This window comes from Ovis canadensis, chromosome 9, assembly GCF_042477335.2.
Source record: "Ovis canadensis isolate MfBH-ARS-UI-01 breed Bighorn chromosome 9, ARS-UI_OviCan_v2, whole genome shotgun sequence".
Taxonomy (NCBI): domain Eukaryota; kingdom Metazoa; phylum Chordata; class Mammalia; order Artiodactyla; family Bovidae; genus Ovis; species Ovis canadensis.
In genome coordinates, this window is record NC_091253.1 from 32,304,817 (window position 1) to 32,332,693 (window position 27,877).

General features: G+C 48.5%; 1 protein-coding gene across 1 annotated transcript; it reads left to right on the forward strand.

Annotated features, from left to right (window-relative positions):
* The first annotated feature begins 466 nt into the window (after positions 1-466).
* Positions 467-27,877, forward strand: OC90 (otoconin 90). Its single transcript, XM_069601208.1, has 14 exons — positions 467-575; positions 6,227-6,292; positions 7,799-7,855; positions 10,235-10,409; positions 12,687-12,799; positions 14,950-15,078; positions 15,230-15,271; positions 16,594-16,644; positions 18,734-18,781; positions 19,545-19,598; positions 22,283-22,399; positions 22,987-23,158; positions 24,864-24,970; positions 27,585-27,877. The coding sequence occupies exons 1-14, from the start codon at positions 467-469 to the stop codon at positions 27,875-27,877; spliced, it is 1,533 nt and encodes a 510-aa protein (XP_069457309.1).

The following is a 27,877-nucleotide window of genomic DNA, read 5'->3' on the forward strand; positions in this document are numbered from 1 at the left end:
AGTAGCTGCCACTCTGGGGGCCTCCCAAGTTAGTACTGTCAAAAACTTCAACAGTTATACAGTGAACAAAATGACGAGGCTGCTTATTTGGAATTTAATGACCAGCATCACAGTTTAGGGGAAAACACCTGGACCAAAGACTTAAGTTGGACTGGCTGGGCTCAGTTTGATTCTTGCCTCTGGTGCTGCCCTGGTGTCCCTGCAGGGGTGCCTTTTGGCAAAGGCAGCCTTGGCATGTTCCCAGGCCTCTCTGAGCCTTGGTTCCCCACCTAGAGAGTTCTAGCATTGGAATTGTTTTAGCTCTCTGGAAATCTGACTTCCAAAGGCATGAGAGATGGATGGTTGACTTACACATGTTCTGCATGTCATGTTCTTAGGATGAAGTTTGAATGATAATACAGAGTGGTCAGGGCTGCCAAATACTGCTGTATGCGTCGTGCACTGTGCAAAGGTGTTGTGTGCGCCGATGGGGCAAGTAGAGGCTGAAAGGCAGCCAGGGCGCAACTCCCAAGGTTTCCCTCTGCAGCTTAGTGTTGATGGAGACCCAACACAAAGAATGACCCAGTCGATGAAAGGTAGCGTTTAAAGGAATGAGGTACTGGGGTTTATAACTTTGTTTTCAATTGTAGTAAAATATACGTAACATATAATTTATCATTTAAACCATTTTTAAGTTCATTCACATTGTTGTGCTAACATTACTTCCATCATCTCCAGAATTTTCACCTTCCCCAATGGAAACTCTGTCCCATTAAACACCAACACCCTGTAGCCCCAGCCATAACCTACTTTAAAAAATCTTAGAGCTGAGTCATGGTTACGTCTGTAATAAGGTCATTTCTGTTCATTTGCAGTCTAATAAAATATATGCTTGAAAATCCAATAAATATAGCTGCAGTTCCAATAAACCTCACCCTCGCCTGTTCTCTGACTGTCAGAACTACTCAGGAGACTATCTCCCTGAAATGAGCTTTACAAGAGGAAAAAAACAACATCCATGGTGCTAAGCGGACCCCCTCCTGCATTTCACCAGACAGGGGTTTCCATTCCAACAGGGAATTGGAACCTTCATTGCAATAGCTATTTCTTGAGCCTTTACTGGTGCTGGACGCCATAGTTGTAATTACTGATGATTTGGGGCCATTTCTCTCCATCAGGCACTTATAAGTGTCGGGCATGGTCATGGATTAACTTATTCAGTCCCTACAACACCTCCTGAGTTATATTGTTAATATAATGAGCCCTGGATCTGGGAAGTGGAGCATATTTTACCATAAACGGCCAGTCTCGAAGTCTCACCGATCTCATCTGTAAAAAGAAAGTTCAGACTAGATGATTCCACTTCCTCTTCTGAGCTCAAATCTTTGGCATCCTCTTGCTGGGTGATGATAACAATTAAAAATCAGACTCAGTAAGTGCCTGGTAGTGTGACATCAACACCCTCAGCCTCGGTCATGGGGGTTATGACTTTGTGGGTCCCAGAAATGCTTTTAGCTGCCACCCACAGAGTTCCCAGGGCATACCACTTTCTAGCAGAAGAGCCAGGGCAATCAGAGGGTCTGTCCAACCTTGAAAGTTAACCTGCTGTAAGAACTTAACTGGTTAAAAAAGATTATAAGCAGAGAATTGTGTCTGACAGATAAGAAGCAGAATATTAGAGAATGCGTCAGTTGAGTGTGAATCTCAAAAACCTCTCACCCTCTTCTACATTCATTCAGCAAACATTTATCTTACAGCCAGCAGAGGCTGTGCTGGGAGTCCTGGAGCAAGTTCACAGAGTAGAGATCCTCTGGCCTACAAATGTCTTCTCCTCTGGGACACCTTCCCCAATACCAAGGCCTGCCCAAAAGTAGGGTGGCCCACCACGGACCTAGGTACCTATGCCAGGCCACCAGGACACTGGGAAGCCTTTGCCTCTGGGAGAATAAATTGCAGAAAGTGTCCCTTCCTCCAGGCTGATGTAGCTCTGCAGAAGGCAAGCTTGGGAGTTGAGCCCTGGCTGCATTTCAACCCCTCCTTATCCCGTCGGCACACACAACTCCTTGGCACAGTGCAAAATACGCACAACTGTATTTAGCAGCCCTGTGTGTGCCACTGGGGTAGCGTGATCACTCTGTATTACCATTCAGACTTTGTCCTAAAAGCATGTTCTACAGACTTTAGGACTCTGTGGGAGAGGGCGAGGGTGGGATGATGTGAGAGAATAGCATTGAAACATGTATATTACCATATGTGAAAGAGATGACCAGTCCAAGTTCATGAAACAGGGCACTCAAAGCCGGAGCACTGGGACAACCCTGAGGATTGGGACGGGGAGGGCAGTGGGAGGGGCTTCAGAATGCGGGACACGTGCTCACCCGTGGCTGATTCATGTCAATGTATGGCAAAAACCACCACGATATTTTTAAATTAGCCACCAATTAAAATAAATAAACACAAAACATGTTCTAAAGCAGAATATGTATAAGTCACAATCCTTTGAGAGTTAGATTCCCAGGGAGCTAAAATCATCCTAAATCCCCCTGGCCTTTAAATTGTTCCTTCCCTGTTAAATAACAGTTGACCCACTTGAGTTGATAGGCAGTGAGTGACTACTGAAGTACATTTAGTGCTCAGATCACAGGGCAGCTAGAGCTGAAATGTGGCAGCTTCCTGAACCCACCCGTACTTTTTGCCAAGAAGTATTCAAATGACTCAGAAGCCAAAGGGAAGAAAGATGGAGCCGCTGCAGGAAAAGCACTGTTTGCTAAAGGGCAGTGCCACCGGGGGTGGATTTATCCTGCGATGCTGGTACGAAGGTTCAGAGTCATCCTGCTGAAAAATATCCCATGATATCACTTACATGTGGAATCTTAAAAGATTATAAAAATGAACTTATTTATAAAGCCAAAAGAGACCCACAGACATAGAGAACAAACTTGTGGTTACCAAATGAGATTGGTGGGAGGAGATACATTAGGAATTTGGGATTAACAGATACACACTACTATATATAAAATTGATAAACAAAAACCTACTGTATAGCACAGGGAACCATATCAATATCTTATAATAGCCTATAATGGAAAAGAATCTGAAAGTATATATATATTATAAATCACTGAGTCATTTTGCTGTACTCCCAAAACTAAAATAATATTGTAAACTACCTACACTTCAACTTAAAAATGGATTAAAAAGTTAAAAAAAAAGAATACTGCTGAGAATGCTGCTGGACACACACATAGGTTCCTCAAAACTCAGTTTACAAAAGTCAAACTATAGTGCTTGTTAAATTGCTGCCTTCGCCCGAAGTCCGTGAACCACTCACAGGTAAGGTGTGTTTGCTTCACTTTGCTTTCCTGCATCCTTGCTACGTGCCTGGCACACAACAAATGACCATCAATTTAGTGATAAATAAATGAGACCAGAACTATGTCCTCAAAGGAGTGCCCGGTGACGTTTCCATTTTACAGATGGATAAACTGAGTTTCAAAGAGGGAATGTGATCTCTTTACTGTCATACTCTTACGGACCAGGGTGCTTCGCCTTCCCCAGTCAATAGAAATTGAATACAGGCTAAACAAGAAATTCAGGCAGGGCTTTGTAGGGGGCTCTGCGGTAGCAGGCAAGAGCAAAAACAAGCAACAGTTTCCCTTGCTTGCTGGCTCCTGGAGGGGTGAGTTCGTTTCTTACATGGGGTGAGGGTAGATGTATGTCCAGGAGTCGGGCCAAAGGGGTGGCTTAGGTGGTTTGCCCACCCCTTTAGGTGGTGTGTGTGTGTGTGTGTAGTGGGCATGCCCAGTATCCTGTTTTTGCTCCTGACACACTGTTTTTATACTCCAGGCTCTTCAAAACTGGCAGCTGGGGTTTTTGGTCTCTTTCTGTCTTTTGGGTCCAGCATTTGCTCCAACTGAGCATGCACACAGTTACTTTTAGTTTCTTAAAGTTTCTTTGTGCTAATATTTAGTTGTTCGAGGAGAGGTGTGTCCAGGTGCGAGCATTGCAGCATTGCAGGAAAGAGTCCATGGTCCCAGCCGGTCTCATTACTGTTAGTTAAGCCGCTTGCAAGCCTGGGACAGGATCACTTTCGGGCCTTTCTCCTTTTCCTGCACTGCATTTTAGGACAAACAGGTCCTGTGGGGTCTCGTGTCCTGGTTTCTGAAAGCATACTCACCATGCTCTGCTGACTTCTTTCCCAGGACACTGTGCCAGTTGATGCCAAGGTCCCTCCCTTTGCTCTGTTGCCATGATTGTGCTTCTCCTCCTAGGAATGCTGATGGCCCCACACTGCGGTAAGTACTAGTATTTGACTGTATTTCTGGCTTTGTATATATTTACTATGAACACTGGGGTTTCCCAGATGGCGCTAGTGGTAAAGAATCCACCTGTCGGTGCTCAGGGCTGGTGCCCTGGGATGACCCTGGGGAATGGGATGGGGAGGAAGGCGGGAGGGAGGTTCTGGATGGGAACACATGTGTGCCCGTGGCTGATTCATGTCGATGTTTGGCAAAAACCACTACAATATTGTAAAGTAATTAGCCTCCAATAAAAAAAAAAAAAGAATCCACCTGTCATGCAAGAGACGCAAAGAGACTTGTGTTCCATCCTTGGGTCGGAAATATCCCCTGGAGAAGGAAATGGCAACTCATTCCGGTATTCTGGTCTGGAAAATCCCATGGGCAGAGGAGCCAGCTGGGCTACAGTCCATGGGGTTGCAAAGAGCAGGACACGACTGAATGTGCGCACACACACACATGAACCTTGGGCCGTCTTGCCAAATTCCGTTTTACTTATTAGTATTTTTATCCTCTTGCCAGGTGAGTGATGGAAAGCAAACATTAGTGATAAGCTTGAGGGTTAATCCACATTTTGAGCATGGATGTGGGGGATGGGGGTTGAGGTGGGCACCAAGGAGAGCAAAGGGCAAGGGGACCAGTGAGCGAAGGCCTCTCCACCCAACAGTGCATCTCCCCCACTGCAGACAGCAAAGCTGCTGTCCTTTGCTTTGCTGATTCCCTTGGAGTGTGATGGCCTCTTTGACCCGCAGTCACTGCCTTGCCCCTTCAAACTAGATTGACTGGTTTGATCTCCTAGCAGCCCAAGGGACTCTCAAGAGTATGTTCAAACCCTAAAGCCATCTAAGTAAGCTCCTTGCTATGAAGAACCTAGACAGTGTATCAAAAAGCAGAGATATCACTTTGCCAACAATGGTCCATATAGTCAAAACTATGGTTTTTCCAGTAGTTAAGTACAGATGTGAGAGTTGGACCATAAAGAAGGTTGAGCACTGAATAATTTCTGCTTTTGAATTGTGGTGCTAGAGAAGACTCTTGAGAGTCCCTTGGACAGCAAGGAGATCAAACCTGTCAAATCTAAAGGAAATCAACCTTGAATATTCATTGGAAGGACTGATGCTGATGCTGAAGCTCCAGTACTTTGGCCATCCGATGGGAAGAACTGACTCATTGGAAAAGACCCTGATGCTGGGAAAGATTGAAGGCAGGAGAAGGGGACGACAGAGGAGAAGATGGCTGGATAGCATCATCAACTCAATGGACATAAATCTGAGCAAACTCGGAAGATAGTGAAGGACAGAGGAGCCTGGGGTGCTGCAGTCCATGAGGTCACAAGGAATCGGACACAACTTAGTGACTGATCAGCAACAGAGGTCTTCCACCCTATCATCACCTTCTCCCCAAGCAACGTTCCTCAAAGCGCAGTTTCTAGACCTGCAACTTTCAAACCAGCTGAGGAGCTTATTAAAAATATCTACTTCTGATATTTACACTGGAGTAAGACTGCAGGATCAGACCTGAGTGAGGGCACAAGGACCATAGTTTTTACTGAGCTTGCATCCCAGGTGAGAGTGATGCTGGTAGCCTGTCCTCAATTATAAACTACTTGGCGTTTGGGGTCTTTTCTGTATCTGTTTTTATTTCCACCAATCCTTCATCTCAAGAAACTCCAAACAAACATGCCACGTAAGTTAAAATTGTATGCTTCGTATGAAACAAAAGCTTCAAGATAAGTCTCAAAATCACCATCCCAAACCAGAAGACTACTCCCTTAAGACCAACCAGTATAAAACACTGGGCCCTCCTGGTCACTCCAGGCACTAGAAAAACAGGTGTAGAATTCAACTTGCCTGCATCCTTATTGCTCTCCCTGCTGCCTCCTCCCAGCCCTCCCCAGCATGTGGGGGTGCCTGTGTTTGTACTAACCTTGTTCTTCTCCTCGTTTATAGGGGGCCACCCTCTTGACACCCCACACCTTCCACATGAACTGCCTCTGGGACTCTCAGAAAATATCAGTAAGGATCCTTTGCTCTTTTCTTAGGAGACCTATCTGGGTAGCAAGCTGTCTAGGATATTGGCAGAGAGACCCATCCCTTCTGAATATATCCTAGAGTCGCTTAGTGCTATGGCATTTGACGGTACAGTGATTTGAGTAAGACTCCAAAGTATCTCCCTCACAGTTAATTCTGGTGTCTGATGCACCATCGGGCTCTCCTTTGAGACAAAGCACTAAAAACTCTTATCGAAAGTCACGGGTCAGCTGGAAGAGGCAACCAGGTGAAGGAAGGAAATGGGCGAATCAATCAGGGTTACACAGTAATTGTCTTGAAAGAACAGAAAGGAAAAGGTGACGCATTGCAGGGCTCAGGTTATCAGAAAAGGGGATCTGTAGTTGTTCCTTGGAGAAGGGAGGGTTTTCCTGGTGCTGGATTGTAAAGAGTTCTCAGGTGGGTTCTTATACAGCCATTGTTGAAGAAGAGAGTACACAGTGAACTAGCTGGTGAGGTTTACCCTGAACTAAGGGTTCGTTTCTGACCTTTCAGAGAGATAAGTGGAGTCAACCAAATTACTTATACATGAACCCATGCAGCTAAATGACCAGTCCCGTCCAGACACATGTTCGTGGCCTCTCTCCCATGGCACAACCCTCATGGGAAGTGCAATGCCCAGGAGGAGGTCTTCTTCAGGTAGATGTTTAGACTCACAAGCCACACTTGGCTTTTAGAAGGATCAAAGTCAGGAAGCACAGTGTGCTAGCAGGCCATGCCAGCCACTCTTCTTTAACAGGAGAAGCCCTGGCGTCGATCTACACGGCAGGCCAGGAGATCCTAAGTAACAGCTCAGACACAAGGGGCTCACCTGGAGCAGCCCCAGACCTGCTTTAACCTCGAAGCTGCATTCTCCATAGAAGTCAGTATACCTAGTAACCAGCCCTAAGTATAATTTCTAAAATGCCCAGAAGGGACGATGCCCAATTGAAAAGTCGTCACATTGATGGAGACCCAAAATGATGACTTCCTGCCAGGTGTTTGTAGTTCAGCCATAGTTTCTACCAGTGCAGACAGACCTCACCATCCAGGGGTCTTTTTCATTACTGAGTATTGTTGTGAAGGGCCGACTTGGAATTGGAAGTCTTTTCCATCATTGGAAAGACCCTGATGCTGGGAAAGATTGGAGTCAGGAGGAGAGGGGACAACAGAGGATGAGGTGGTTGGATGACATCACTGACTCAACAGACATGAATTTGAGAAAACTCCAGGAGATGGTGAAGGACAGGGAAGCCTGGCATGCTGCAATCCACAGGGTCACAGAGTCAGACACTACTGAGAGACTGAACAATAACAACACAGCTCAGTTTTTATCTTATCAGGTTTCCATGGCAACCTGTGTTACTAGAAAGTTAGCCCAAGGTCAAATCTATCCTAAGAGAAGGAGTTTTACTCACTCTTCCTGAAGAGGGTGGACAGGGAAAGGATACGGGAGAACCCAACTCTAATGTAGTATCTCTTCCTTCCACTTAGATATGACTTTCTTCAATGGGATGTTTAAAAATGTGGAAGGTGTGGCTGAAATTTTTGGTGAGTTAAATCTGAATTTGCTTTTATCCCCTGGGTGTTAGGGCATGGGTGTGTGTGTGGGAAATCTAAGGAAATTAACAGGACTTGGGGGTCTGCCCTCTGAGCTCCCACGGCCTCCCCTGCAAGCTCCGAACAACATGATCAGATTCTGATGTGAATGGTAGCACCTTTTATCGTAGGGTGAGTCACCGAGGGACGAGGTGGTTTCGTTGTGCTTCATTCATCCTCACTGACCACAGCCTGGTCAGGAGGGGAATGGCATCCCTCTTTTCCAGGCAAAGGAGTTGAGGGAATTGCCCAGCCACACAACCAGAAGGGACAAGGTCTTTTCTGGGTCCAGAGCTTGGTCCTCTTACACCGGAGTAGTTTTATATTTCCTTCTCAACCAGTAACTATACATAAAGTTTGAGAAACATTCCTTGGATCAGTTCTATATCTATTATGTGACTACCAATTGCACGATGCTGCGGGTGCTGTGATGATTCCTAGCCTTAATAACTAAAAGTACCCAAAACAAGATTATTATATGATGGACACAAGCAAGGTGGCTCTGTGTTGCCTATTAGATTAGACTATGCTAGGTTTAAAAGTGCACTTAAAATGTATAAATGACTAAGTGCAGGTCTTGAATGAAAATGCATGTTTCCATAAACACACACACACATACACACGCACACACGTAAACCCTAGGTGGACTTTTCCTATCAACGTAGAACCTTTTATCATGTTTCTGATTAGACTGTGTGGAAACAAAACATGGGTAGGGAAGTTTGAATGAGGTAGGAAGAAACTCGCAGAGTGGTGAACAGTCAAGGTGGATGTGATCCTCACAACTTTGGATCTCCCCAAAAGAAAGCTGAGCACTGAAGAATTGATGCTTTTGAACTGTGGTGTTGGAGAAGATGCTTGAGAGTCCCTTGGACTGCAAGGAGATCCAAGCAGTCCATCCTAAAGGAAATCAGTTCCAAATATTCATTGGAAGGACTGATGTTGAAGCTGAAACTCCAATACTTTGGCCACCTGATGGGAAGAACTTACTCATTGGAAAAGACCCTGATGCTGGGAAAGATTGAAGACAGGAGGAGAAGGGGACGACAGAGGATGAGATGGTTGGATGGCATCACCGACTCGATGGACATGAGTTTGAGCAAGCTCCAGGAGCTGATGAAGGACAGGGAAGCCTGATGTGCTGCAGTTCCTGGGATTGCAAAGAGTTGCTCACGACTGAGCGACTGAACTGAACTGAAGCTCTTTTTGATCACCCTGTGCATTTAAATTGGTGCTACGGGATCATCTCATTAAGTATTTAATGATCCCCCAGGCAGAGAGAGTGAACATGAGATGTAGAGTCATAAAGCTGATGACGTTTGCAAGAACATTTTGTTTGGGACAAGTCATCATCGCTGGTGGATGCCTCAGGCGTATCTCTGACCTTTGGTTTTTTTACCTGTGAAAGGGAGGTGACAGAATAGGGTCTGTCTTTCAGAATGAACAAGACATTTATGGGATCATTGACCGTGAAAGCTTTTCATAGCATTACTCACTCCATCAATTTTAACTACTGCTCTATTTAAAGCATCTAACTGTTTTTGGCACATAACAGGTAACCCCAGATTATTAGTGTCTATACTCCTTTTTTTTTTCCCCTTGGGCTGATTTATAGTTCTTTATTGCTATGACTGTATCATTTGGGATCCATTCAGGAAACTAGTAGGGACTTAAATAATAAAGACATTTAATGATCTCACATGAGCCATCTGAAGGCACAAGGACTGATATAGTAGCTCAAAACAAGCATCTGAGACCCAGCAGGCTCGTTTTATCTTGCCCCACTGCTCCCTTGGACATAATAGTTTTTCAGCTTCAGATATGAGGCCTCATGGTTGCAAAGTGGTTACTGCAGTTCCAGCCCAGCATATCCTCACCACATTCAAGGAAGAAGAAAATTGTAGGTCAGAAAGGCCCTCTTCTATGTCTTTATGCTTTATTAGGAAAGGAATATTTCTCCAAAGCTTCTAACTGACTACCCCTGAAGTTTTTTGGGTCATACATGGTTTTCATGGTCAGCCCTAGACCAACTTTATCATAGAAGCTTGAGATTACCATGTTGAGCTGAGAATAATTATTAAACATCCCTAGGGGCTTCGGAAGGAGGCTTGCCTTCCTTGAGTACTTTTCAGTTTTGTTGGTAAGGCAGAAGGATGAATGGCTGTTGGGAGGCAACCAACAGGGACCGCAGCTTGTAAACCCACCTCCCTTCAATTGTCTAGAAGTCCGGGTATGCAGTGGGTGCTTAGTAGGTGAGGAGGTTCTATCCCCCCCAGAAGGGGGCTCCCTCCTCAACTCTGGCTCCTGGTGCACCCTGCTCCCCTCCCCCAGACTGCCTGGGCTCCCACTTCACCTGGCTGCAGGCCGTCTTCACCAACTTCCCTGCGCTGCTCCAGTTCGTGAATGGTATGAGGTGCGTGGCTGGGCTCTGCCCCCGGGACTTCGAGGACTACGGCTGTGCCTGCAGGTTTGAGATGGAAGGGCTGCCTGTGGACCAGTCTGACAGGTGAGCAAGACCACAGGTGAGCTCGTGGAGGCCCGGCTGAGCCTTGGGCAGAGCTCAGGTGCAGAAGGCTCCCTGGTCCGTGCTTCTGTGTGCAGGTGTATATGGGCATGTGTAATACAATTTGAAATCTTAGAAGCATTCAGCATTATCAAGGATATGGCAAATAGCTATTGGTAGCCGGAGGGTCAGTTAGGACAACGTGCTGATATCTGTCAGAGTTTGGGGGCTTCCCTGATGGCTCAGCGGTAAAGAATCTGCCTGCAATGCAGGAGACTCAGGAAGCTTGAGTTGGATCCTTGGGTTGGGAAGATGCGCTAGAGCAGGAAATGGCAACTCATTCCAGTATTCTTGCCTGAAAACCCCAAGGACAGAGGAGCCTTGTGGGCTGCAGTCCATGGGGTCACAAAGAGTCGGACACAACTGAGCAACTGAGGCTGCACACATGTTAGAGTTTTAAGCAGATCACCTATAACCCAGTAATTCCCATTTTCTGTTCCTTAGGGACCTGACCTTGGGCAAATTATTTTACTTCCTTATGTTCCAGTTTATTTGTCTATTAAATGGAGGTAATAAAAACACGTACCTCATAGAGTTATTATTTAGGATCACACGACCAAATACAAGCTAATGTGATGGAAATCTGCCTGACTTACTGTTTTCAAGGGTATTAGTGATTGATAACAACAGCAACAAGATTAGTAGTGCTGCATTAGTAGTGATGATAGTAGTAGCAACAATATTAGTAGTAACAGCTGTCATAGTAGCTACAGTAGTATTAATAGTAATAGCAGCGATAGCAACAGAAGCAGTACTCGTACACCTGCGATGGTGTTGGTGTTAGTAGTAGTAACAACAGTAGTAGAACAGTCGCTGTAGGAGCTGTAGTAATAAGAATAGTAGTAGCAATAGCTGCAGTACTAATAAAAGTGCTACTAGGGTTTAGGGGTTGGGTTAGTAATAGTAGGAGTAACAGTAGCAGTAATAGAGGTAGCCGTAGTAGTTAAAGTAGAAAGAGAAGTAGCAGTAGTGGAAGTACCACCACTACTACTAGCAGTCATATTATAGCAGAAATCAGAGCCATGGAAACTGCAGCAGTGCGGAAGTGGGAAACTGAACCCACGTCTCACCTTTACTCTGGGACCATGTCCACACCTCACTGGTACTATGCATGCGTGCTAAGTCACTTCAGTCGTGTCCGACTCTTTGTGACCCTTTGGACCATAGCCCGCCAGGCTCTTCTGTCCATGGGATTCTCCAGGCCCAGGATTCGAACCTGCATCTCTTATGTCTCCTGCACTAGCAGGTGGGTTCTTTTCCACTGGTGCCGCCTGGGAAGCCCCACTGGTGCTATATTTGTGCCCAACCCTAGGGTGATGGAGTGTGTGCCTTCATCTACACAGACTCCAAGAAGGTAGGGAAGGATTCCCATTGGTGTAAGCTGTTTCTGGACCAGAGGGCAGTCTTCCATCCCTGGGACCACAAGCCAGCTCACTGACATTCAGAAAGGGAGGAACTGATTCCATTCGGGGCATGGTGCCAGGACCATTTCTGGGAACGTGTTTTCCTTTCAGGTCCTCTCTTGCCACTTCTTTTAGTTATTAAAATACTGAGCAGACCTAGAAGGCAAAAAAATAAAGCAGCAATTCGTCACTATGTGAATGATCAAGGCGTTGATGACCGAAACTGGCAGAGCGGTGCGTCACACCCAATTTCAGTGACTTTACACAGTGCAACTGATGGAGGTGGGGATTTCCAGACTCCTGGGAGACAGATTATTTCCACCTTGAACTTGCTCGCCAGAGCCCAAAAATAATTGCTGTAGTTTTATTGAGTGTTTACCGCATGGTAGGGTCTATATTGACATTCTATTGACCTTACCAGATTTTTATGTTAGGTAGTGTCAGAAACGGCAGCTTGCCCAAGGCCATCAGCTGCCTGTGTGTTTTTCCCTCTTTGCGTCGGGCTCCACCGTCCTCCTGCTTGCTCTACAAGAGCCACCTGACTCAGTTGTTTGATGTCAGCCTCTCTCTGTGATCAATCTTGACCTTGGCAAGTTACAGAGCTCCGTGTGTCTCAGTTTTCAAGTATGTAAATGCTGACAGCAATAACATCACCTGCTGCATGGGTAACGCAATTCAAATCCAAACATGATGTGTGTGTGCACACACTGAGGACTGAAAGAGGTCACTGCCAGGAACCGTCCGGAGACACTGAATGATGGCGTGCTGCCTGCCCGTGTTCTAACCCACACTCTCATTCCGATCCTTCCTGCCGCAGCTGCTGCTTCCAGCATCGCAGGTGCTACGAGGAGGCCGCTGAGATGGACTGTCTGCAAGACCCTGCCAAGCTTAGCACAGATGTCAACTGCGTCAGCAAGAGTATCTCATGTGGTGAGCGTCTCCAGGTGTCCCAGGAGACTGGGCTGAGAAATAACAGTTCAGAGACTCCAGGCCAGGGCTCCCAGGGTCCACCCTCCTCATCGTCACCATTGCCTGCATCTCTGTGGGCACTTGCAGCCCCGCCAGATCTGTGGCAACTGCACCTTGCCTGCAGTAGAGGGCCCACTGCATGCTTTCTGAATTGAAACAACAGTTGCTCAGCAGATTATCTGATTTACAATTCTATGCTTGTACCAACCCTGGAAGCTTGGGGAGGGCAAATAGTTTGCTACTTAGGCATTGTGTGATTTTGGGGAGGGAGTACCCTGACCTTCTACTTAACAACTCAGATCCTCAGAAGGGGGAGGACAGAACTTGCTTCAGAGATTTGTTATAAAAATTAAGTAATGCTTAAATGTAGAACGGTGTTACATTTAAATTTTTTAAACAGTGTTAAATGTCAAACAATATGGAGACTGGCATCTGTTGAGAATGCAATGATGGTGGAAGTGGAGGCAGACACCATGATGGATGAATAAGGCTGGGGTGCTTGTTTATAAGAATCAGACACTTGTATGTTCAAGTCTCAGCTCTCCACCTTACCTGCTGTGTGACTCCAGGGATTTTACTTCATGTCTCTGAACAATCCTGGCAGAAGAAGTGGAGTAGGCCAAAGCAGAGAGGGAAGAGGACCACAAGATGGGGTACTGCATTAGAGCCAGCCTTTTTGAGTGCCTGTTACATGTCGTGGATAGTATACACAGCAACTCTGGTTGTCCTAACAACTCTGTTAGATAGGGGTCGTCATCCCCAGTGTTCAGACAAGGACAGAAAGGCTCAGAGAAATTAAATAATAACTCTCCCAAAGTCACATAGCTGCCAAGTGGCAAAGCCAGAGTTTGAACCCAGGTTTGACTGGCCCCTCAGTCCAGGTAATGCCAACTGGCAGGTGTTTGGAGCGTCGGGAAGGGTGTAAATCACTACGTGAGGAGCACAGTGAACCAGGGAACCATGGCTTGTTTGCTCACTCACCCAACACGCACACGCTGAGCGCCCCACCAAGTGCAAGGCAATCACCTACATGTCGGCGGTGCCCTGATCGGGGATTTCCTCTCGCTGTCAGACACTGACAATGTCAGAAAGGAACCATACGGTGCATTAGAAAGTGCTAAGATCTGGGGAGGAAAATTCATCCGAGGAGAGGCACAGAGAGACCTGGGGAGGGGGTTTAATAAGAAAGTCGGCTGAACCCTCCCTGTGAGCATGGCAGTTGCGTGAAGATCGAGAGGAGGGGGAAGCCGCCTGTGGCTTCTCAGGAGAAGAGCAGATGGAGGAAGCGGCCCGCGGCGGACCCGGGCTCCAGGGGCCTGGTGCGTCAGGAACGAGGGGGACAGCAGGTCAGAAGTGGGGTGACAAGGGAGGAGTGAAAGGAGGTGAGGTCTGAGAAGGAACAGGAGGTAGTGGTTTTTACTTTGAGTGAAGATGTTGATGGAGGATTCTGAACACACACAAAAAGGCGTGGTTTGACCTGAGCCCTAAAGACTGTTCTGGCCCCTCAATGGTGACAAGAGGCTGAGCAACAGGGGAGGAGGCAGGGGCCTAGTACAGCCTCTGCTGGAAGCCAGGCAGGACTGTGGGGGTGGATAGAAGGTGGGGGTGGAGAGAAGGTGGGGGTGCGTTGTTGCTGTTGTTTAGTTGCTTGGTTGCACCTGACTCTTTGCCACCCGTGGACTGTAGCCCGCCAGGCTCCTTTGCCCGTGGGATTCCCCAGGCAAGAATAATGGAGTGGGGGTTGCCATTCCCTTCTCCAGGGGTCGTTCCAACCCGGGAATCGAACCTGCATCTCCTGCATTGGCACGTGTATTCTTTACCACTGAGCTGCCAGGAAAGCCCAGGGCTGCATGATCAGATTCAGACAGGTTGAAAGCAGAGCTGGTAGGGTGGCCTAGTGGATGGGGTGTGAGTGTGGGAGAAGAGTGCCTTTGGCTCCCAGGCTGGACCACACAGCGGAAGGGATGGAGCCATCGTGGATGAGCTGAAGAAAACTGCAAGAGAAGCAGGGTGGTGGGGGGGCAAGTCAGGAGTCAGTTTGAGCATTTGCATCACCCCTTGGGATTCCCAGTGAGCTCTTCCCATCTGCTCTGTCCTTGCTCTGTGTACAGAATCCAGGGACACCTGTGAGCACCTGCTGTGTACCTGCGATAAGGCTGCCATAGAGTGCTTGGCTCGGTCCAGTATCAACTCTTCCCTGAACCTTCTGGACACGTCCTTCTGTCTGGTTCAGCCTCCAGGTAGGAAGACCCAGGCCTGGCGTCATTGCTAGGGATGGTGATCTGGGGTGGGAGCTGGTCAGAGACCATCATCGCTGTGTTTCTTCAGATGCCCCAGTCCAGAGCCTTCTAACATCCCCAAAGCCACTTCTCCAATATGCTTTCTTTTCAGAGACAACCAGCAAGGAGGAGCTGCTGACAGTCCTGCCCAGAGGTAAGACCTCTTCGGGAAGCCACTCTTGCTTGGACCACAGGGCCTTGGTTACAGATGGGAGTGGATGGATTAGGGTTAGGTTGGGGAGCTGGAGTGACCGGTGGCACTGAAGGCGTGTCCACTTCCCCCAGCTGGAGACACCACTGAAGTGTGAAGTGAAGTTGTTCAGTTGGGCCCAACTCTTTGCAACTCCATAGACTGTAGCCTACCAGCCTCCTCCATCCATGGGATTTTCCAGGCAAGAGTACTGAAGTGGGTTGCCATTGCCTTCTGATAAATTCAGTCCATAGCCAGCATCAAATGGCCCTTGCTAGGTAGGCAGGTGTGAATTTAATCCTGTTATGATGAAGACCCCGGGTTCTTCCTCTCTGTCTATATCTGTGAGCAGGACATGGTTCAGCGCTCAGACAGGGCAAGGCCCTTCCGGCCGGGTGACCTCTTGGTGGCTGAGGCCTCTTGGGGACAGACTGGCTGCCTCCCCCGTCTGCCCCCCAGAACCTGCGGCCCAAGGAGCCACCTGGGCCCAGGTGGGGACTCCCTGAAGAGGAGGTTGTTTTCTTTATGTCACTTTTCAGGACAGGGTGGGCTCTTCATAACTGTCTACTGAACAAAGCAAGGGATGGTTCTAAGTCTAAAACATGCGTCTTATGAAAAAAAGTGAGAGTTAAGTTTATGCGCATTATTCCTTGTCTGCCAAATTCCCCACAATCTCTCAGTCCCAACCTCGTGGGTACCAGAGGATGGGAAGTTCAGGTGCACCTTGGCCGAGCATCCTTCCTTTCCTGGGGCTGCAGTCTCTTTCTCAGAACTAGTCCTGGCGTGTTTGCTAAAAAGGAAATTGGTATGACTGTGTGTGCCGTGGATGTGGGTGTGTCCGTGCCTATATGTGTGTGGATTTGTGTATGAGCATGTGTAGGTGTGCGTGTGTGGACGTGTGTGGGGGTTGTGTGTGCATGTGGTGTCTCTATGGACCTTCTGAGTGCAGCACTCTTTTCTCTCTGGCATCCCGTGTGAACAGCAGTCTTCTCGGGTGGGGACCACAGTCCATAGCCACAAGCCTTCAGGGTTTGCAGCCCTTTGGTTGCAACAGCCTGTGGCTGATGGTGTCACTTTCCCCACAAGAACCAGCACTGACTGGAGCCCCTCCTGAGCGGGGGCCCTGCTGGGCACCCCTAGGTCCTGGGCTAGGGTGCAAGAGGCAGGACGAGCAGCCCCTTTGGGAACATCTTTGCCAGCCCCATCCCTCCTCCCTTGCCCAGCCTGTCCTTGGGGATCCTTGGCGCTTTCATCACCCATTGCTCCCGGGGTCTCTCTTTCTCCAGTGGTTCCTGTCGAGCCCACAGACTCCAGCCTCATGGCCATCTCGGGAGAAGGTGAGCACAGGGGACCGGTGGGGACCCCAAATACCCGTGTTTTGATGGTGCCATCTGCTTGCTTGCTGAGATTGGCTACCTAAAATTCCCCCAACCTGAGCTTGCACTGGAACCACCTCAGGAACATTCCAGAGTCCCCCTACTTCCTTTTGACCCACAGATCTCTTTTCTACTTGCTCAGCTTTCTCCCACAACTCCTAGTCCCATCTCAGGAGAATTACCAGTTAAAACACAGGACCCACACCCTCGACCATCTGACCTTGAACTCCAGATGAACAATGAATGCTGTGTTCATATAAGTGTGTCCCAGAATTTGCATGAGCCCTACTTCTACTAAAAAGATATTGTTCATGGGAAATCCAAATGTAACTGGGCTTCCTGGCTTTTTATTTGCTAAATCTGGCAGCTCATCACCGCGGGGAGATCCCACTGCACACCCACTGCCTACAGTTTTGCATCTTGTTCTCTTTTGCTGCTGCTTCTGCAAGGTTAGAAGCAGAGGCTCATGGGCTCATCCTCCGTGTCCAAGATCATGTCATCCCCAACCGCTCCCAGATAGCCTGTGCCTTGGAGTCCTGGTCCTGAGAATAGAGGAAAGGGCACCAACACCAAAGCTCCACCATACACCCTGCCCCCAAGAGGCCGCCACGCCCAGCATGACTGGCAGTGGCCACGTCCCTTTGAAATTGAGGATAATGGAACTTTCTTGGCTGTCCAGTGTTTAAGACTCCAAGGTCCCAATGCACGGGTTCGATCCTTGGTTGAGGAACTAAGGTCTTGCATTATTGCACAGCAGGGCCAAAAGCAAACAAAAAAAGAATAAATAAAAAAAGTGAGCATAAGCTACGGGTTTCCTGGCCCCACCAGACAATCACAGAATAACCCCCAATTCATACATTTTCCACTTTCTTCAACCAGAATTCTTATTCCCCTGTGACATGACCCTGGGATAGACTCAAAGTAAATAAGGTTCCTCAAGGAGTCTGGAGTCTAAGTAGAGGAAGAGAGTGGATGCACTCACATCTTTGCCCCCCAACACACACTCAACACCTTCGCACCCATGACCTCAGCAGTGTCCACAAATGCCCTCTGAGGAGGAAGCCTTAATGTGGGCTCAAAAATCAATCACATGAGTTTGTGAGGGTTTGCAGCTGTTCTCACCATTATGGGGTGAAATTATGTTTTGGAGTCAGGCAGATTTGGGATGGATTCCTGACTCTATTTTTCAGCTATGTGACTTGGGAAGCATGGTTTAACCTCTCTAAGTTTCATTTTGCACAGGAATCAGTTTTTTTGTCTTTTTTTTCCAGGTTAAGAGCCAGATAGTAAATATTTTAGACTTGGGGGCAAGAAGATCTTTTTCACAACTACTCAACTCTACCATTGCTGCAGGAAAGCAGCCATAGACAGTCTGTAACTGGATGGGTGTGGTTGTGGTGCCAATAAAACTTTATTGACAAAAATGAGCTGAGGGCCAGGTCATAGTTTACCAATCCCTGGAAAAGGGTGACTGTTGCTATTCTTTGGGGAGACAGAAGAATTCAATGAGACAGAGCACAGGAAGATTCTGGGCCAGCATCTTGTTCCAAAAATTCTAATGCGGCTACAAAAAAAGCACACACAATGTCAAACCACAAGCAGGATACTGGGAGACTGAAACTATGTAATCTCATTTAATGCTCATACAATTCTATGAAATAATTACTATAATCTCCATATTCAGATGGTATATTGAGTTGGAGAGAGAAGCCGTCAAAACCCAGAGTTGGTGGGAGGGTTGAGATTTGAAGCTGCCGCTTCCTCCATCCTTGTTTTTAGACCTACGTTTCCTCTTAAGCTGCCTTCCCAGACAAAGCCATTCCAACCAGGGAAAATAATGGCTGTTTCTCCCAGAGTGGTCACTTGCTAGTCTCTCTGTCTAAACACAAGACAGGCCCTTATCTGGCCTCTTATCCACTGAGTTGAGAAGTAATGGAGCCATAATACCCAGACAGAGTCCCTGATCAGATTGCCATGGGTCTTCTCTCCTCTGCCCTGTTAAGGTGCTGAGCTGGGTTGGTAATTGAGATTTGATGATTTCTTTTCACAGTGGCATCTGAGACCAGAGCTGACCAACTGATCACGCTCTCCAGGACAAGTAAGCAGAGGGACTTCAGAGGAGGGCACCCAGTAGAAAATGCCATCTCGGTATTTGTGCTGAGTTCTGGTGACCGACTTCCCAGGTGGCTCAGTGGTAAAGAATCCCTGCCAGTGCAGGAGACGTGGGTTTGATCCCTGGGTCAGGAAGATCCCCTGGAGTAGGAACTGGCAACCCACTGCAGTATTCTTGCCTGGAAAATCCCATGGACAGAGGGGAAACTGGTGGGCGATAGTCCATGGGGTCACAAAGAGTAAGACACAACCGAGCATGCACGCGCGCACACACACACACACACACACACACACACTGGTGACCACCATTTGACAGGGTCTGGAGTAAATATTATTGTGCCCATTCTGCAGATTATATAGGAAACCAAGACTCTGGGGTATTAAAAACTCTAAGTCATTCTAGCCTTGACTTCTAGACTGGTTTCTAACCCCAGACTTCAGAATGTAAGATTTGTCTTCTTTCTGTTATACAGTTGTGATTTCATAGAGAACAAAGTCTTATCTAAAAATAGATGGGCCAAGATGTCATCAAGATAATTAACCTATTTACTTTGTTCGTGGTGATTAACAACCATGGTTCTATTTTTAAAAAATACTTCCTTATCTATATGTTTGTCCCTTGGGAAGTGACCAGGGGCAGAGCAAGGAGCATGTTGCCTCCTGTGCCCAGGGGATGGGAGCCGCCTCTGGACACTAAGATGGGACAGACTGGAGTTAGTGCTCACTCCCTGTCTCTCCCTTTGGGACAGAACCAGGTGGATACCAGGAAGGCGTGGAGGACTCTGGGACCACACCTTCTCCAGGTAGGCATGCTCAGCTTCTCCCACCTTTACATACGTTGTCGTCCCCTGTACATTTATCGTGTGCTCCCCCAAATGAGAGAAATCACTGAAGCCAATTTACTTTTAAATCCCCTCCTCTACAAAAGTTACCTCCTTTACCAAAACATAGACAAAGTGAAATCAAAAGATCCATTAATAGGAAGATACAGAAACCTACCTACTAATGAGATGCATTTAGAAAAAAATACAGACAACTATACTTGGTTGTCTATTTAAATTCACAGAATACAACTAGCTACTTTTAATATTTGAAGATGTTTTCTTCCAGTCTCTACTCAACCCAGAGTAAGCACATCTGTAACATAAATAAAATGAATTTGAGATCACTTGGCAGCTATGGTTTCACAGTCTGAGTTGTATCACTTCATGCAATGAGATGATATTCACCTGACATGAAGTATTTTTCTGTAACATGGCTTTTACAGGCTGTGCAACAGTTCCTTATGTGGAATCCTATAATTTATTTAACCAATTATTTCTAACATGTGTTATTATAAATAATAGATATGCACTTTCTTTATGCCTATGCACTTCTGATTAATTTGTCAGGGTAAATACCTAGAAGTTGAATTGCTGTATAAAAGATGTAATCATTTCAGGGCTTTCAATATGTCGCCATATTGCCCTGGAGAAAAACTGAATCAATTTACACTCACAGACGCATTCCAGTGGCCAATAGTGGGTACTACTTAAAAACAATAGAACGAAAAACCTCTAGTTTTTAATAGAAAAAAAATGGTAGCTCATTATTTTCCATTGTTCCCTCTGATTAAAATTAAACGTGGTGTTTTTTTAATACCTGAGCTGGGCTGGCCTCTCTTACCCTGGGACTGCTTGTCCAGGCGTGGACTTCAGGATAAACTGAGCTCCACTCCGATTTGTGCAGAAGCGATGGGGCATTTTAAAGGCTGACGAGGGAGGAGGAAGAGGAAACTATTAGGAGCTCCCGCAGAGCCAGAAAAGTGGAAAATTCCAAAGAGAGGGTAGGGGCTGTTTTCTGAGACCTGTTCGGCAAGGTGGGTGTGGATGGAAAACATTGAATTCTCTTGACTGCCTTGAGCTTTCTCGGATAGGACCTTAAGGCAGAACAGAGCTGGGTCATCGCAGGGACAAGGCTTTCCTTGAGTGTTAGAAACCAGGCTAGGGTTTGTTTGGGCTTCCCTGGTGGCTCAGATGGTAAAGAATCTGCCTGCAATGCAGGAGAGTGGGGTTCGATCCCTGGGTTGGGAAGATTCCCCAGAGAAGGGAATGGCTACCCACTCCAGTATTCTTGTCTGGAGAGTCCCCATAGACAGAGGAGCCTGGTGGGCTACAGTGCATGGGGTCACAAAGAGTCAGACATGACTGAGTGACTAATACTAGAATTTGGTTAAGGCTCTTAGTGTGGGGAGTGTAGAGAGCTTGCAGTGCTCATGGGCTAAGGTTGAGGGAGGGCTCAGAGGGGCCTGACTGAAGTTTGGTCAAGGAGAGTCTTTGTCTGTTTCCAGCTCTCTGGAGTGTGGTAGAAAGTCACCATTTAAAAGGTTTCCACTTGTGGGGCTGGAGAACTGAACAGGATGCTAACCTTAGGAGGCTGAGGTTATGATAAGGTTCCTGAAGGGCTGCTTCTAACCCATCAGGACCAGAGAGTTGAGGAAGCAGAGACAGGAGCCCGGATGTGTGAAGAAAACCAATATGGTGCGTCTGGGGAAGGACTGCAAGTTAGAGGTCCAGGCCTTACCCTGAGACTGAGCCTGGGTCAGCGGACGAGTGTGGTAGAGCATCCTGATGCTCCTTTGGTCTGGACCAGACTGGGCTGGAGATCTGGCCTGGGGCTGGAGACCTTCCTGCCTGCAGCCAAGGGGGCAGGTGACACACAAGAGTGAAGGGAGGTCCAGGAGGCAGGACCACATCGCTGGCAGCCTTGCCGGCGGTGGAAGGGACTTCGCACTTAATTCTGAGCATGAAGAGAGGCTAACGCGGTTTTGAAGAGTTCGAAGAAGAGTTTCGCTTGCCTGCGTGATTTTGTGCTGAGAACCAGTTTAATGTCTCCATCATTCTTTTTTCTCTTCACTTGTGAGCATCTTGGTGGGCCTTTACTTGGCAGGCGCATGATAGTAATAGGCTTGAGAGGTTGTGACGTTTCTTGCCCCCAAGATGTCATCCACATGTTCTAGCTTGGGTCCCAACAGTTTTAACGTCAACATGGAAAATTCGGAAATTCTCCCGTAGCAGCCAAGGATCGCTGAGGCTCTGCCCTGGCTCTCTGCAGACCCAGTCTGAGGACACTCTCTCTCCTGATGCTTTATCTGAATTTGGCCTTGAGCATGTGTCCATCTGCAAATCTCTTCTTGAACCACTTTTCTTAAATTTAATTTTTTATTCTTTTTAACACCAAAAAACATTTTGAATTGGGGTGTGGCCAATTAACAATGTTGTAAGTTTCAGGTGAACAGGGATGGGACATACATATACACGTATTCACTCTTCACCCATCCCTTCTCCCATCCAGGCTGTCACATAACATTGAGCAGAGTTCCAGGTGCTATATAATAGGTTTTTGTTGGTTATTCATTTTAAATATGTGCACATGACCTTCCCAAAGCCCTTAACTTCCCTCAAAGTTAATCACTTGTTGAATATGGACCATAAACGTGTGTTTTCAGGGTCTGCAGAAATTGTTGCCACAGTGAATGGTGTAACCGTTGTCCCCGCTGGCATTAAATCTTTGGGGTTGGCTGTATCATCCATCAAAAGCGGTCCAGAGGAGACATCTAGGAAAGGTGAGCAGAAGCAGAGAGGTGTCTGTCCTCTCCCGATCTTAAGATCTTCTTAAGAGTGGGGTGGTTCATCAAGGCCCTTAGGTCACCGTAAGGCACTGCGGACCATCCCACTTGGTGCCACTAGAGGGCGCCATCTCTCCTGCTGTATGAACGCCTTTAGTCATCAGCTGCTGGAGGCTGAACCGGGAAAGAAACCGCTGACAGAGGGCTCTTGTCGCTCTTTTTGGCTGAGAAAGAAAGAGCTCGGCATCGTCTGCACCGTGGTTTGCTGGAAAGAATGAAACACTTGGGGTTTGATGGTGCTCCTCCTTGGCTCTTCTTCCTCAGGCGCCTTAGCAAAGGCCCCGCACCTGCAAAGGGCCACAGCTGGTGGGACACACACAGGAGGACTGGGCTCATTCCTGGGCAAGACACTGGCAAGGCGCTGCTCAGGCCTCCCTCTGGGCTTTGTGGTCCTCCCCTCTCTGACCTTGTGACGATGGGGTTTGCAAGGTGGACTTTTGCTTGGCTTAGCCCAAGTTGCAGGGCGAGGAGGAGGGGAGGGGAGGAGGGCAGAGAGAGACAGAAACGAGAGTCCTGTTTCTCAGCCTGTGACAGGCTCACTGTCCTGCATCCGGGAAGCAGGGACCACACACGGGTGAGGTCACAGCTTGGAGAGATGCTCTTCTGTATGACATCCCGGTGCCCCGAGGACTTTGAATCTTATGGCTGTTACTGTGGGCAGGAAGGACAAGGCGAGCCGAGAGACGCCCTGGACAGGTACGTCGGTCATCACTTCAGGCTCATAGTGTTGCATTAGCGCGCTCAACGGGGCTTGTTGCCATGACAACCCCTTTGTCCTGATGAGCAGGAGAGGCTCCAAGACTGACTTGTTTGAGGTCATTCAGCCATGAAGGGACAGAGCCAGACAGATTCAGATCTTTTGATACGGGAGTCTAGAGTTCCAACACGAGTACTACCCAGCTGCTTTAAAAGGGTTGATCTGCAGACACCTCAGAAACCCCCAATATGCCTATTTAAACAATGAGTCACGTGTAGAATTGGGTTTCCTAGGTGGCTCAGTGGTAAAGAATCCACCTACCAATGCAGGAGATGTGGGTTTGATTCCTGGGTCAGGAAGATCCCTTGGAGGAGGAGATGGCAACCCACTCCAGTATTCTTGCCTCGAAAATTCCATGGACAGAGGAGCCTGGTGGGCTACAGGGTCCATGGGGTCACAGAATGAGACAGCACTTAGGGACTAAACAGCAACAACAGCAACGTGTAGAGTTGGGGTCTTCAGTTGCTTTGCTCTGCAAGAGAACACGTTGAAATGAGCTTCTCGACAACTTTTAAGTTTACTTGTCAAATTTTGTGCCTACGGATCTTGGAAGAACTTCCACTGACCTCATGCATTGATTAATGTATTCATTCATTAATATAGGCATTCAGCCTACGTTTGCTGTGCTTTTGCTCTGTGTCTGGCACTGTTTTTGCTCTGTGTCTGGCACTGTGCTAGGCGGTAGAGACATATAAAGGACTAAACTTAAACAAAGCAGATGATAACAGATTGCCTCTGGAGCTTGCAGAGTGAGAGATACAGACAGTTCAACAAAATGCTACCCACTGTAACATATGCGGTCAGACACAGGGGAAACGATGGGGGACGCAACCTGGAGATGAGCTCGGGAAAGATGCTGAGAGTAGAACTGGTTGAGTTTAAAGACTGATTGCACCTGAAGACTCACCCAGTTCACAGCCAGTTAGAGCTCTAGTGAAATGGTGTCCACTGCCCACACGCTCCGATGGTGAAGTTACCTAGGGAGGATTGAAAACTATATCACAAGTTTCCTTGGACTGGGAGGGACACTGAAGGCGATTGTGAGGCTTTATGGGGCCAGATGGGTGAGTCTGAAAAGCAAGATCATGATTCAAACCCATGTCGCCTGAGATCTTGCTCTTTGTTAGCCACTTCCTTAGATGTAGTTCTTGACACTCAGGATAGTTACTCTGTTCTCTTTAAGGCTGGGGACATAGGGGATACCCTGTGGATGTAGGATTAACTGTTCTGTTGTATAAAAGGTTGGCGGGAGTGTGTCACTGCTAGCCCATGTGGTACTTTCGTATCTACTAAAACTGGTACCCTTTCCTCAAGACTCTCTCTGTTAGAAGAGTATTGCAACAAATATGCAAGTCGCCTATCTTTTCAGTCAACAGAGTCATGATAAAAATACAAAAAAACTTTTTTTACAATTACAAGATGCTTCCGGTGTGATGGACACTGCCTTTGATGTGGCATCCTGGTACAGTCCGCAACCTGAACAATCGTTCATGGTGGCCCTCCTGTGTATCAGTCAGCCCTGTGTGCGCTGGAAAGGAGGGGCTGACTACTGTCACTACTATAGGGAGTGTGGGAAAACTAAGCCTGGAGGGAGTTCTGAGGGCCGCGGGGGCTCGGGCAGTAAACGATTTTCCTTGCTGTTAGGTGCTGTCTGTCCCATCACTGCTGCCTGGAGCAGGTGAGAAGACTGGGCTGTCTGCTCGAGAGGCTTCCTCAGTCGCCGGTGCTGTGTGTGGACGGTACCCCGCAGTGTAAGTGTTGCGGGCCAGCACAGTGGGTTGTTCTTTCATTCAGCTCAGCATGGGGACCACAGCTCATCTGACAGATGCTTCCACAATCACTTGTTCACCTCTAATGTGACTTATGTACTCTGAGGCACATATTAGTAGCCTTATTCCACTGAGGAGGGGACTCAAGTTCAAGAGGCCAAGTCAGCTGACCAAAGTCCCTGAGCCTGTGAGAGCAGGTGGGGACTAACGTCACAACCCACACTTATTCAGGGCTTCCCACGTGCTCTTCTGAGTTCTGGAGTTCATCCTCACTCCAGGCCTATGAGGTAGCCCCACGAGCCTGCCCATTTTACAGATGAGGCAACTGAGGTCCAGGATCACACAGGTAGGAAGAGGTGATAGACCTGGGGTTGGGACTGTGAAACCATAATTCCTCAGACCCAGAACAGAGTCTTCACTGTGCGAGTGGGTCTCTCTTCCTAAAAACAGAACGCTTTCCCCCTGGGGTCTCCTGAAGAACCCCACAGAAAAGGGGAAGTGACTCCGGCTGCAGGGAGGGGTGGGCCTGCATATCCACTCCTCCCAGTGGTGGGAGCCGGAGGTGCCTTCGTGGCCATTCAGGGTCTGGGGGGTGGCGGTGGAGCCATTCGGAAAGAGCCTGACGGCCAGGAGCCTCACTGTGCCGGGCTTGCTGCAGGACTGACTTCGTCTACATCTGACTGCTACGCCAGTGGGTGCAGTTCCCTTAGGCTTCACAGCTTAAAAGGAAACGGTTCCGTAGCGTGTCTCGAGAGCCGCGTGGGGGGCCGTGTCACCCTCACTTTTCATCTGGGGAAGCCCCGGGCTGAGTGCCCCTCCCTCCCTGGGCGCCCAGCCTTGGAGGGCCCCGTGCGCCTCTTGCCTCCCGGGAGCTCTGGGCTAACATGTTACACATTCAGTCATTCAGTCCTTCACTCACCCACCGGTGTGCTTCTCCAAAAAGCCGCCACCAGGAATGAGAAACGCCGTGGACAGACAGGGTCCCTGCCTTGAATCACTCTCAGGCGGGAACAGAGAGAAGCATAGGACTCTGTAGTCTTCCTGGAGCGCGGGGATAGGGGCTTTGAACCTGCGGAGTGCGGCAGCCAGGATGGGAGAGGCTGGCAGAAGTAAGAAGGGGCAGCGAGGTGAGGTTTTCCAGAGGTTAACAGGTCCCCTGATGCCCATGCTGGGTGTGTGTTTTTAAAAAAGAAGCGGGGAGGGGAGGGGAGAGACAAGTAATGGCATTCGGGGAACTCCCGAGTCTGGGAATGACACGAGGTTCCATCTTTCGGGAGCAGAAAGTGGAGGCGGTGGGACTGTGATGGCGCAACGTGAGGCTGATCAGACACGCAAGGCTGAAAGCCTTCCGCTTCCTCCTGTGGGCGGTGAGGGGCAGGGGCGGGGTTAGAGCCGTGAGTGACGGGATGAGACTATCACTGTTCTCGGGGATGCCGTCATGCCTCGGGTCCCACCCGCTCAGCTTAAGGTGCCTGCAGCCCTCTGGTCTCAGTGAACCCGGGAACGCTGTGGTGTCACTTCAACTTCTCGGGGGCCTCAGAGAACCAGTTCCAACCCTCTGTGAGCTGTGAGCGTGGTTTCCTGGCGCGGACGCAAGGGCCGGGGTGTAAGAGCCGAACCCCTTGCAGCCGCTCTGGGCGGTCCTCCACGAGGGGCAGGGGCCGAAGCTGCAGCGGCTCTGGGGAACCGGCCGCCGCCTCTTTCCGCTCTGCGTCTGTTTCTCCTCTTTCTGCTCCCTGCTGTGGAGATGCCACAGGGGTGTCTGGGCTGACCGGAAGGCCTGTGTCGGAGATTTGGAGTGTCGGTGTGATGAAAAAAGTCTGGTTGATCTGGTTGATGAGTGCTTCATGGTAGTATCAGACCAAAAAGAAAATAAAACAGACCCAACAGACCCAGGCAGTCTTTGGGCATCCCTGTTGGCTCAGACGGTAAAGAATCCACCTGCAGTGCAGGAGATCTGGGTTCCATCCCTGAGTTGGGAAGATCCCCTGGAGAAGTGAATGGCAACCCACTCCAGTATTCTTGCCTGGAGAATCCCATGGACAGAGGAGCCTGGTGGGCTACAGTCCCTGGGGTCGCAAAGAGTCGGACAAGACCAAGCGACTAACACCAATACGTCTTTGAAAACCACAGACAAGGATACCATTTGTAGAATGCTTGTCTATGTCTGAGCAACGTCAAACACATTCATTCTTTTGGATCACGCGGATGCTCCGCGCTCCACCACTACTGCAGGCAACTGAAACAGTCAAGAAATAAAGTGGGGTCACCAGACTGAGCAAATAAAAATACAAATTGTAAAATATATACATATTATATATATATATATTTCTGCTGTGATAGAAGCACAGGGTGGGATTTGATGGGAGCCCACAGGAAAGACACCCCCTTTAAGCTGGGCGAGGAGTGGAGGGGTTGCCAAGTGGTTTCGTGATGGACAAGTATGAGTCAACCAGGAGGACGAAGTTAAGAGTATTCCCAGTAGAGGAAGCAGCGCATGCAGGATCAAGACGTTCAAGACGGAGGGAGGAGGCCGGGCCGGAGGGGGCCAGTGTCCTGCGGCGGCTCAGGCTGCTCCTCTGTCCTTGCCCCTCAGGTGTGGGGTGGAACCTGTGTGCGAAGCTGCTCTGCGCCTGTGACCAGTCAGCGGCTGAGTGCATGGCCTCTGCCTTCTACAACCAAAGCCTCCAGTTGGCAGGCAGTCGAGAGTGCCTGGGCGACCGGCCAAATTGTGAGGGCAGCGGGCCTGCGGCTTCCGCCCCGGCCTCCAGCTCCGAGGAGGACAGCGAGGAGTCCTTACCCTTCACAGAGGGCCTGAGAAGAACCAGAAGGTTCCTGGGGAAGCCGCTGGGTCTCGTGGGGACCAGGCCACCGTACAGCCCGAGATAG